At 53.2% G+C, this 11,732-nt stretch overlaps 1 protein-coding gene across 2 annotated transcripts; it reads right to left on the bottom strand.

Moving 5' to 3' along the window:
• Positions 1 to 293: 293 nt before the first annotated feature.
• Positions 294 to 9,628, bottom strand: KRT78 (keratin 78). 2 transcript variants are annotated; one of them, XM_021666038.2, is made up of 9 exons: positions 9,263 to 9,628; positions 8,631 to 8,845; positions 7,492 to 7,552; positions 6,926 to 7,021; positions 5,573 to 5,737; positions 5,096 to 5,221; positions 920 to 1,140; positions 633 to 667; positions 294 to 553 (listed from the first exon to the last, which is right to left on the bottom strand). In XM_021666038.2, the coding sequence occupies exons 1-9, from the start codon at positions 9,626 to 9,628 to the stop codon at positions 294 to 296; spliced, it is 1,545 nt and encodes a 514-aa protein (XP_021521713.2). The 2 variants fall into 2 exon arrangements, with proteins under 2 accessions (XP_021521713.2, XP_021521714.2); XM_021666039.2 differs by lacking the exon at positions 9,263 to 9,628 and adding an exon at positions 8,936 to 8,989.
• Positions 9,629 to 11,732: the final 2,104 nt, after the last annotated feature.

The raw sequence follows: 11,732 nt of genomic DNA on the forward strand, positions 1-11,732 counted from the left end.
CCCTTGATAGAGTGACTGGTATATGGAGTGAGTGGCCCACAGGACACATTTGGACACAGATTGCCTTCCGAGGAGAGGAGGCTGGGGAGCCACACAGCTTTTGTTTTGCCAGGTGGGGTGTGCAAGCAGTTAGAGCATTCAGAACAACAGGCAGGGAGAGTTTATTGATTTTTGCAGCATCAGCTGTGGGCTGACTTGGGCTGTGGGCAGCGGATACAGAGTTGGCCTTGCAGAGCCGGCTGATGCGGGGAGCAGGCCAAACGCATTCAGGAAGGACGTGGCTGCTGGGTCACTCAGTAGGTGATGGATGTCTTCAGACTTGACTCAACTGTCTTCTTCAGGATGGTGTGGCAGCTGGAGCCAGAGCTGGAGCCAGACACAGAGCAGGAACCCAAAACAGGGTCCTTCCCAGAGCCCAGGAGGATGCTGGAGCCTCCAGTCACGATGCTGGTGCAGCGGGACCCAGAGCTGCGTTTGCCGCCACCGAGTCCACAGGTGCCCCCCAGGCCTCCATCAACTCCTCCAGACACAACAGCACTGCCTCCCACCGAGGCTGCCAAGAAACGCACCGGGTCAGAGCAGGATCCTCAGCTCCCCAGGGGATCCCACCCTCAAAGCCCCCTGATACTCACAGATAGTGACCTGGCTGGGACACTCCCCAGACATCCTAGGGGGAAAGGGACAAGAGGAGGATGTGCTAAGAAATACTGCAAATAATGCATCCCCACGATCTTTTAAGCCTCTCAGCAGATAAAATCCAGTCCCCAACTTAAAATCCTTCTTTGCAGAATTGCTTGCCCTTAGTGACTCACAACATCAGGAAATCTCTCAGAATGCTCTTCAGCAAGCAGCTCACTGTGTTGGCTTCCCATCCTCCTCCCCCACCTCATATTCCCAGGTCCCTCCCAGCCTCCCTCACCTGCACTCCTCGCTCTCCAGCAGCCTGCGGTAGGTGGCGATCTCCACATCCAGGGAAAGCTTCGTGCTCATCAGCTCCTGATACTCGCGCAGCAGCTGGGCCAAGTTCTTCTTGGCCATCCTCAGAGCGGCCTCCAACTCATCCACCTTGGCCTGAGCATCCTTGAGGGCCAGCTCCCCACGCTGCTCGGCATCAGCGATGGCACCCTGCAGGCTGGCATTCTGGAAGCGGGGTGGAAATGAGCAGGAAAGTGGCTGTAAGTTCAACATAGCCTCCCAAAGCACCCACTGTGGATATCACTTGATGCCTGGGGCTGATCATAATCTCATGAGCTCAGATTTATCCGTGGTTGTCTGTACCAACACCACCCCTGCAACAGGCTTCTCTCATTCTAAGAGAAGGCATTGCTTCCCTCACTTCCTTGCCTCCTGCAGTGGGTTGAAGAGTATCCTCCAAAACTTTCATGTCCACCCAGGACCCAGGAATGTGATCTTATTGGAAGTAGGCTCTTTACAGATATAATTAAGGATCTCATGATCATATCATACCATATTTAGGGTGAGCCCTAAATCCAATGACTGGTGTCTTTATGAATAGAAGAGGGAACACTGAGACAGACACAGAGAGAAGAGCTCATCAGAAGAGAGAGGCCAAGATCAGAATGACGCAGCAATAAGACAAGAAGTGCCAAGGAGCTCCTGGAGCCTGCAGAAACTAGCAAGACCCAGGGAGGACTCCCGCTGCACCTTCAGGAGAGCACGGCCCCGCCGACACCTTGATTTCAGACCTCAAGTCTCCAGGACTGTGAGAGGTTACATTTCTGTTGCTTTAGGGCTCCCAATTTGTGGTGATTTGTCACGGCAGCCCGGGGACACTAGTACCCCTCCTACACCACCTCCCCAAGTGCTCTTTTCCTATTTCTTCCCACCCCCAACCCGCGGCTCTTTACCAGAGCCTCTCCCAGGGTGCTTAGAGCTCTTCCTGTACCATGGATCACTATCTACAATGCTCCTCCTGAGGGCCACCACGGTTCTTCATTTTCTTCAGATAGTCCCATTTCAAATACTTTGTCCTGCTGTCAGAGTACATCAAACCATGTGCCTCAATTTTGGGTTTAAAAAAGATCATCTCGCTGGGCACGGTGGCTCACGCCTGTAATCTCAGCACTTTGGGAGGCCAAGGCGGGTGGATCACGAGGTCAAGAGATCGAGAACATCCTGGTCAACATGGTGAAACCCCGTCTCTACTAAAAATACAAAAAAATTAGCTGGGCATGGTGGCGCGCGCCTGTATTCCCAGCTACTCAGGAGGCTGAGGCAGGAGAATTGCCTGAACCCAGGAGGCAGAGGTTGCGGTGAGCCGAGATTGCGCCATTGCACTCCAGCCTGGGTAACAAGAGCGAAACTCCATCTCAAAAAAAAAAAAAAAAAAGATCATCTCAGCCGGGCACAGTGGCTCACGCCTGTAATCCTAGCACTTTGGGAGGCCGAGTCGGGTGGATCACGAGGTCAGGAGTTCAAGACCAGCCAGACCCACATGGCGAAACCCCATCTCTACTAAAAATACAAAAATTAGCCAGGCATGGTGGCACACGCCTGTAATCCCAGCTACTCAGGAGGCTGAGGCAGGAGAATTGCTTGAACTCAGGAGGCGGAGGTTGCAGTGAGCCGAGATAGCACCACTGCACTCCAGCCTGGGCGACAGAGTGAGACTGCATCAAGAAAGAAAGAGAGAGAGAGAGAGAAGAAAGAAAAAAAAAGAAAGAAAGAAAGAAAGAAATTTCTTTACTTAGAAAGCTAAAGGAAGGATGAGATCCCTATCTTATCAGCCTTACAGTTGATTTGCCCTCACATCTGACTCAGGAAAGAAGGAATTACCTAAAGGCTCTCATTATTCGATTCCCACTCTGTGGACAGAAACATAATCTCTACTCTATAGATGAAGAAACTGAGGCTCAGGAAGGTGAGCGGCAGAACTGGGACCCTACCCACTTGGGCCTGCACAGGGGAGCCCAGTTCATCATGTTTGTACAGGAAAAGGAGCAGGGGACAGTGCTATATCCGCAGGAGTGATTCTCCCGGGGAGGCACGTTGCTATGTGAGGAGCTGTGATTCCCAGGCCTGGGTACCCAGTACACACTCCAGAGTGCTGCCACTGGACTCTGAAGACCACATGCTTCAGAACCAGCTGGGCAACCTCACTTAAAAAGCAGATTTCTGGGCCCCATCCTTAGAGATTCTGACTCCTCAGCTCTGCCAGGAGGCCCAGGAATCTGCATCTTAACAGCCACCACAGAGGATTCCAAAGCACGGGGTCCAAACTGGTTGGTGAAACAGTGGCAACAAATTGAGTAAAGGACCCATCACAGTCGTCTCAGCCTCTCATTGCAATTCAGAGCCAGAAGGATAGTTTGGGATGAAGTGTGGGTTCTGGATGCTCCAAGAACCCTCCAGGAGGGCTTTGCTTGGGAGTCAAGGGACCGCATGTGACTTTCGAATCAAGCTGTAGTGCTTGAGGAAATGGCCTGACTCTGTGGTCTCTGCTCTCCACCCTCCATTGATCCCCAAATTGATCTTTTGGGTTTAGGAAATATGAATGCAAGGATACATTACAGTTTGAGAATTCATAGCACTTCACATCTAGAAGTGAGGTCTCTAGACCTCAGGAGGAGCAGGAAACTGCCTCCCTCCCCTTGTCAACCCCTCCCTCTATTTCTGACCCTTGTAATACAACTACCTAAGGAGAAGTTAGCCCCACCCTGCTGCCCACCTCACCTACTCTCTCAGGCCCTGACTCCCAACTTCCCCAACAGGGCACCAGTACCTTCAGTGTTTGACCTTAAAGTCCCTGCTGGGCTTGAGAAGAGTCAAAAGAAGAGATAAGAGATGTGGGCTGGGCGCGGTGGCTCATGCCTGTAATCCCAACACTTTGGGAGGCCGAGGCAGGTGGATCACCTAAGGTCAGGAGTTCAAGACCAGCCTGGCCAACACAATGAAACCCTGTCTCTACTAAAAATACAAAAATTAGCCAAGCATGGTGGTGGGTGCCTGTAATCTCAGCTACTCGGGAGGCTGAGGCAAGAGAATTGCTGGAACCCGGGAGGCAGAGGCTGCAGTGACCCAAGATTGCGCCATTGCACTCTAGCCTGGGCCAACAGCAGCAAGACTCGGTATCAAAAATAAATAAATAGGCCGGGCGTGGTGGCTCAAGCCTGTAATCCCAGCACTTTGGGAGGCCGAGGCGGGTGGATCACGAGGTCAAGAGATCGAGACCATCCTGGTCAACATTGTGAAACCCCGTCTCTACTAATACAAAAAAATTAGCTGGGCATGGTGGCGCGTGCCTGTAATCCCAGCTACTCAGGAGGCTGAGGCAGGAGAATTGCCTGAACCCAGGAGGCGGAGGTTGCGGTGAGCCGAGATCGCGCCATTGCACTCCAGCCTGGGTAACAAGAGCGAAACTCCGTCTCAAAAAAAAAAAAAATAATAAATAAATAAATAAATAAATAAATAAATAAATAAAAGATGTGGCTGGGTGCAGTGGCTCACGCCTGTAATCCCACCACTTTGGGAGGCCAAGGTGGACAGATCACTTGAGATCAGGAGTTTGAGACCAGCCTATCCAACATGGTGAAACCCCATCTCTACTAAAAATACAAAAATTAGCCAAGTATGGTAGCGGGTGCCTGTAATCCCAACTACTTGGGAGGCTGAGGCAGGAGAATTTCTTGAACCCGGGAGGCAGAGGTTGCAGTGAGCCCAGATTGCGCCACTGCACTCCAGCCTGGGCAACAGAGTAAGACTTTGTCTCAAAAATAAAAAGTAAAGAACCGAGAGATGAATTAACCCTCTCCCCAAGGGACTGAAAGCAAGATGTACGCCTGGACATAGACTGCAATGCTATCAGGCCCTCCCCAACGCCAGGGGTGTGCAGCGCAGTGGCACTGTGCCACAGAAGCCAACAAGCGGCTAGAAGTCACAGCAGGAAGGCTGAATTCACCCTAGATGGGCTTGAAGTTCTCTTCTCCCCAAATTATCCAAAGCTCCAGCCAGTTATCAAGGTCCTTGACACAAACCCACTGGCAACCCTGACCAGAGAGAGAGAAGCTAGGGACTGGGGAGTGAGTGGAAGGCACGAAGGCAATGAGAGGAAGTTTGAGGGGTTCTGGGAATCTACCTGCTGCTTGAGGTTCTCAATCTGACTCTGCAGCCTCTGAATCTCTTGGTGCAGCTGAGAGATCTGGACTTTGGTTTCCTGAATGCTGTTCCCATGAAGCTGGGCAGACACCTGAAGCTCCTGGTACTGAGGAGGGAACAGAGGGGACACCGTTAGTTAAGGGAGACACTGTTAGTTGAGAAGACCACCACCTTCGACCATCTCGCCATGTTTGGAATGCCACCTCTCACTTCCTTATTTGGAGCGTGTGTTAAATGTCTGCAGCCAGGACATGGTGGGATGTGCTCCTAGAAGTCCAAGCTTATCCCTCACAGCTCCTCCCTCCTTGGGGGGGAGATGCCTCTGCCCACCCAGCCCCAGACCTTCAGGGAGGTAACTGGAACTGCCCCAATGGAATCGAGGTGGATGACCACCCTAGAGTGTGGGCATGGAGATCCAGCCATTTCCAGCAAGGAGCTGCCCCCCGAGTCCCACCACCTTGGTCTGGTACAGGGCCTCAGCCTCAGCCTTGCTGGTCCGGGCGATCTCCTCGTACCGGGCGCGGACCTCAGTGATGATGCTGCTGAAGTCCAGGTAGCGGTTGTTGTCCATGGACAGCACCACAGATGTGTCGCTGTCCTGGGTCTGAAGCTGGGCCAGTTCCTGCCGGGAAGACGGACTCAGTGTCCACCCACCGCCAGCTCCCTCTCCCCTTGAAGCCTAGCACAGGTGAGCAGGATGATGAATTTCTGCCTACACACCATGACCCCCATTCGTGCCAGGTGGCATTGAGTATGCCCTGCCCACCTTGGGACTCAATCTCCTCATTCAAAAATGAGGGTCATAGGAGGTGGTCTTTGAGGTCTCTTGCAGCTTGGACATTAATGGAAAATGGCCTGCAAGGCCCAAAATCACCCAGCCTCCATCACTCCTCAGATCTCTTTTTTTTTTTTTTTTTTTTTTTTTTGAGATAGAGTCTTGCTCTGTTGCCCAGGCTAGAGTGCAGTGGCACGATCTCAGCTCACTGTAACCTGCACCTCCCCAGTTCAAGTGATTCTTCTGCCTCAGCCTCCCTAGTAGCTAGGATTACAGGTGCATGCCATCACGCCCAGCTAATTTTTGTATTTTTTGTAGAGATGGGGTTTCGCCAGGCTGGTCTCAAATTCCTGACCTCAGGTGATCTGCCTGCCTCAGCCTCCCAAAGTGCTGGGATTACAGGCGTGAGCCACCTCGCCCAGCCCTCCCCAGACCTCTTATCACACTCCTCTCTCTTGCTCCTACTGCTCCGGCCACACTGGCCTTCCTGCATTTCCTCAGACAGCGCGCTCCCACTGTGGGCTGCAGCCACTGCCCAGAATCCCAGAAACCCACCTGCATGGTGAGCTTCCTCATTTCCTCCAAATCTTTGCTCAGATTCTCTCTCCTAAACAAGGTCTATTCTGGCCACACAATTTGAAATTGCCACCTGCTCCATGTTCCCAATCCTCCTTTCCCTGTTCTCATTTTCCTTTTTCCATGGTGTTTATCACGTTCTAACATACTATGTAATTTCCTTATTTCCTTATACCTTATAATTTCCTTATTCACTAAGCAGCTAAGTCTGTTCCTTATTGCCTGTCTCCCACTAGAAAGCAAACTTAGAGATTTTTATCTGGTTATTCCTTGATGGATCTCCAGGACCTAGCAATTCACATAGCAAGTTTTCAGTAATTGATTGTAGAGTGACTGAATGACCCAGAATCTAAGCCACCCTAACAGACTTCCCCTCCTGGCCACTCTCCCCATGGCCACAGGGAGCCTGCCCACCCAGCCCCCTCTCTTGGCTCCCGCCTGCCCTTTGTAGAGCCGCACTTCTTCATACAGACGCTTCAAGAAGCCGATGTACTCCCTCAGAGTTTCCAGCTTGCCCTCCAACTCCATCTTGCTCAGGAAAACCCCATCCACATCCTGGAGACAGGGGGAGAGAAACCGTGTAACCCCCTCTTCCCCTTTGGGGACCTACTCTGGCTCAGGAATTCTGTTGATGGACTGCTCAACACCCATCCACCACTGCCTCCAGAGACCCCCTCCTTCCTCCTCCAGCCCCACCCTGTCCCGCTCTCTCCTTTGCCCCACATTGACCCAACATCGCCTCCAGGAAGTCTTCCCTGATTAATTGCAACCAGTTCTGCTTCTTTCTCTCCCTCCCCGCCCTCTCCTGCAGTGACATCAGAGCTTGTCAAGCAGTCCTTCAGTCAGATCTTATCTTGGGGTCCCTGTGTCTAGGCAGATGTCCTATTTCCCCAAGGGACCCCTGCAGGCAGAATGATAGCCTGTCCTAAATCAGGACCTCCCACACTTTTCCTCCCAGCTTAGGGCTAGGCTCCATGCACGGTGGATGCTCAGGACATAAGTGGAGTACTGGCCCCCACCCTCACCTTCTTGAGGACCACAAAGTCATTTTCAAGCGTGGCGCGCCTGTGGGCCTCCTCCTGGTACCTGCCAAACAGATAGAAAAGGATGCAGTTCGAGGCTCCACAGTCAGAGCCAGTGACCCCGCCTCCAAGCATGACATCCCTGAAAAGGACTTCTTGCCTTAGAATGCCCCAAAACAGGACAGCAACCAGCCCTTCTCTCCTTTCCTGCCATGTCCTAGCTGTGTCCCTCTGCCACTCTTTCAGCCCTTGTCCTTTTCATGACCACAGCCACATTGTTTCAGTTTGTAAGGCACATTCAGATACCTTTTCTCACTTGCTATGCACACCCATCACTGGAGGCAGGCATTTTGGGCTTTATCAGAGAGATTAGACAATTTGACGAAGACCCCACAGATGACTAGGTAAGACAAAGCAGACCCAACCCAGGTCTCCTGACCCAATCCTGGGCTCCTTCCAGAGCCTTCCTTCCTCCACCTCACATTCCATTGTCCCAACAGCCCTGGGAGGTCAGAAGGGTGGGTGACATTTCCCAAGTTTACAGAAGGGAAACCAAGGCTGGGAGAGATGAGATGCCTTGCCCAGGCCACATAGCTACCCCTCACTCACAGTCACCCCAACCCAAGTGCCCTATTAGTCCAGGGCTCTCTCCACTCCACCAGGTGACGTAGGCGTGGAACCCAGAACCACAGCCCATCTGTGAATCGTGTCTCAGATCTGGGATGGCCTCACTAAATTGATTTCCTTCCATCCCTGGAACCAGAGAACATCTGAATCACTTTAGCCCACAGCCTGCTGAACAGGAATTTCTCAAGTAAAAAAAGCCACTGGGGCACATTGTTTAAATAAGCCCTTCCCAGCCTTGACCAGAAACACGGGCCCTTGTAGCTGGGGCATGTAGGACACCGGTCTCCCTGCCCTTCCTCTGGGGTTCTCCAGACCTGGGTAGGTGCTGCAGAATCTCCTTTACCTATAGCAGGTGGGCACCTGAGAGGCTGGGGAATGGGGACACAGAGGGTAGAGGAGAGGCCAGTCATGTGCCTCTGGGTGCTGAGCATGTGGGACACCTCTTGGCTGACAGACCCAATCTGAGTCCTCCCAGACCCTGCCCGCATCGCATGGGGAAATTTCAGTGTGCCTACTTGGACTTATACTCTTCCTCTTGGTCCCGGCAGGCCTTCAGCTCTGCATCCAGAGCCCCTCGTTCTCCCTGGAGCTGCTCCAGCTGCTTCCTGAGCTGGGCCAGGCAGGCCTCAAAGACAGGCTCCAGGCCCTGCGGGCGGCCACTCACCCCCTGCTGCTGCAGCAGGTGCCACTTGGTCTCCAGGACCTTGTTCTGCTGCTCCAGGAACCGCACCTGCAGCACAGAGGATCCCTGAGGCTCCGGGGACTCCCTGGGCACAGCCTCTGGAAAGCAAAGCCTAAGGGACCCTCCCATCAGCCTCACATTTCCCCTGCCTCCCAGCCCAGCCTGGGCAGGGGGAGCCTCATGACCTTCCATGACACTGAACACACCAAAATAACTGGACAGACTAATGGGGCGGGGTTTTCCCCCTGCTGGCTGGCCATCCTCTATCCCTGAGCCCCAATCATGGAACAAAAGGGCCTCAGCACAGCCAGAGAGAGTCCAGTTAGACCACAGGAGGGACTTCCTTGCTGCAGAAGTTGTTAGGAAAGTGGTAGAAGGAGGCCAAACTTCCCATTCCCAAGTCCATCAAGAGCAGCTCCTCCAAGGGAGGCACAGAGACAGGGACTGGGCTGAGTTGACCCTCACCTTGTCAATGAAGGAAGCAAACTGATTGTTGAGGGTTCTGATCTCCTGGGTCTCCTGCGTCCGCACCACCTGGAACTGGGGGTCAATCTCAATCTTCAGTGGGGTCAGCAGATTCTGGCTGATGGTCACTTTTTGGATGCCCCCCGGAGGGCACAGGGAAAGCCCAGGCCCACCACTCTGCTCCCCAAACCGCACCCCCAGCCATCCCCCTGACCCCCAGGTGCTCCGACGAGAGGCCCCCAGGCACCCCCCAAAGGAATTAAGGCTCCTGCTGCTGAAGCCAACACTGCTGCAGCCCCTTGAACGAGCGGAACAGGCTGAGCGAGTGCTGAAGCCCCTCTGGGCCCGGCACGGGGAGAGAGGCATGGCAGAGACAGGCAGTCACACAGCTGCAGACCAACAGACGGATTGTCAAGGTGTGTGCGTTTCTGCCCTGGGGCCCCAGCACGAGACTTTTATCCACTCCTGTACCTGGGCTGGGCCTTGGAGAGCAAGATGCTCTTGACCTGACTGTGTCTGTCACTTGGCTCCAGCTGACTTACTCTGACATGCCTGGAGAACAAGTGTCCGGCACGTGCAGAGCCAAGGGAGAGGGAGACCCAGACCCTGCCCTTGGAGCTCCCAGGCTGGTGGAGAAATAGGCATCCCCGAAGACAAGGAAGCAGGCAGGAAACTGGGACTTCAGTGCTGAGGGACAGGGAGGGATGGCCCGAACAAAGTCACCGATGCCATTCAGGGAAGGCTTCCTGGAGGAAATAGGGAAGCAGCGGGAGGTTGAAGAGGAAAGCAAGCTAGAAGGGGTTCAGAGGAAGCCTCAGAGTGCCCTGGATTCTCAAGAGAGAATCCGCCCCAAGGAGTTGGAGAAGGAAGGCACTTGCAGCGCCACAAAGGGAGGAGGTTAACGGAGGTGTTATTGCCATCGTTGGCTAAAAGACACTCCAGATTTGGAAATGAAACAGAAAAACAGGGTTTCCAAGTCCCTCCTCTTGCCCAACCCAGCAATCATCCATGAGGCACCACCCCACTGAAACCAGGCATCTCCATCCAGGATCGCATGGGACAGCGCGTTTCTGACCCAGCCTGTGGCTCTGTTCCTTCCACAGGTACTTGGGGCCAGGCCCATCCACCTGCCACCAGGCTCCGCTTCCTTGGGTTACAAGTCAGAACCACCACCCAGGCTCCAAAATGAACTGTGCACTTAGGGCCAGGCACAGTGTCTCATGCCCATAATCACAGCACTTTGGGAAGCTGAGATAGGTGGATCACTGGAAGTCAGGAGTTTGAGACCAGCCTGCCTAACACGGTGAAACCCCATCTCTACTAAAAATACAAAATTAGCCAGGTATGGTGGCGCACTTCTGTAATTCCAGCTACATAGGAGGCTGAGGGAGGAGAATTGCTTGAACCCAGGAGGCAGAGGTTGTAGTGAGCCAAGATTGCACCACTGCACTCCAGCCTGGGGAACAGAGCAAGACTTGGTCTCAAAAAAAAAAAAAACCCAATGTGCATTTAGAAAAATACTCCTGGCCAGGCATGGTGGCTCATGCCTCTAATCCCAGCACTTTGGGAGGCCAAGGCAGGTGGATCATTTGAGGTCAGGAGTTTGAGACCAGCATGGCCAACATGGTAAAACCCCATCTCTAATAAAAATACAAAAATTAGCCAGGTGTGGTGGTGGACGCCTGTAATCCTAGCTACTTGGGAGGCAGAGGCAGGAGAATTGCTTGAGCGTGGGAGACAGAGGTTGCAGTGAGCCAAGATTGTGCCACTGCACTCCAGCCTGGCCAACAGAGCAAGGAAGGAGGAAGGAAGGAGGGAAGGGAGGAAGGAAGGAAGGAAGGGAGGGAGGGAGAGAGGGAGGGAGGGAAGGAAGGAGGGAGGAAGGGAGGGAGGGAGGAAGGAAGGGAGGGAGGGAGGGAGGGAAGGAAGGAGGGAGGAAGAAAGGAAGGGAAAGGAAAGGAAGAAAAAGGGGCTGGGAGCAGAAACAGGATATTTGGGGTTCCCCACAGGACAGTCTCTGCCTCTGGCCTGAAAGTCTGGTGGGTGGAGGAGCACTCTTGGGTTCATCTGATATTTCAGTACAACGTCCCTGCAGTGGCAGGACTCCTGGAAGGAAGGTGTCCAGTAGACTCCACTTAAGCTCCTCCACCACTGGCCAGCAGAATTGGACCACCCTAATTTGGGAGAGTATCTAAAATGTCTTATTTACATGGCAAGGGAGCGATTTCTCCCAATCCCCCTTCCCTTTTCTAGAGCCTGGTACATTCGCAAGCAAGTTACATTGCCTTTGACTATGCGACTCAAAGCAAGGACAAACACAGGCTCAGAATAATAAACACTCAAGGGCTGTGCTATGAGGAAGTCACTCTCAGCAATTTGAACAATCCTGCAAATACTCCACCCAAGGCCAGATAACAGTGAGTGTACCTCTCCTCCCTCCAGAGGATTAAAAACCCCTTCCTCCTTCCCC

The sequence above is a fragment of the Aotus nancymaae genome, unplaced genomic scaffold, assembly GCF_030222135.1.
Source record: "Aotus nancymaae isolate 86718 unplaced genomic scaffold, 86718_ANA_hifiasm-v0.15.2.pri h1tg000016l, whole genome shotgun sequence".
In the NCBI taxonomy this organism is placed as follows: Eukaryota; Metazoa; Chordata; class Mammalia; order Primates; family Aotidae; genus Aotus; species Aotus nancymaae.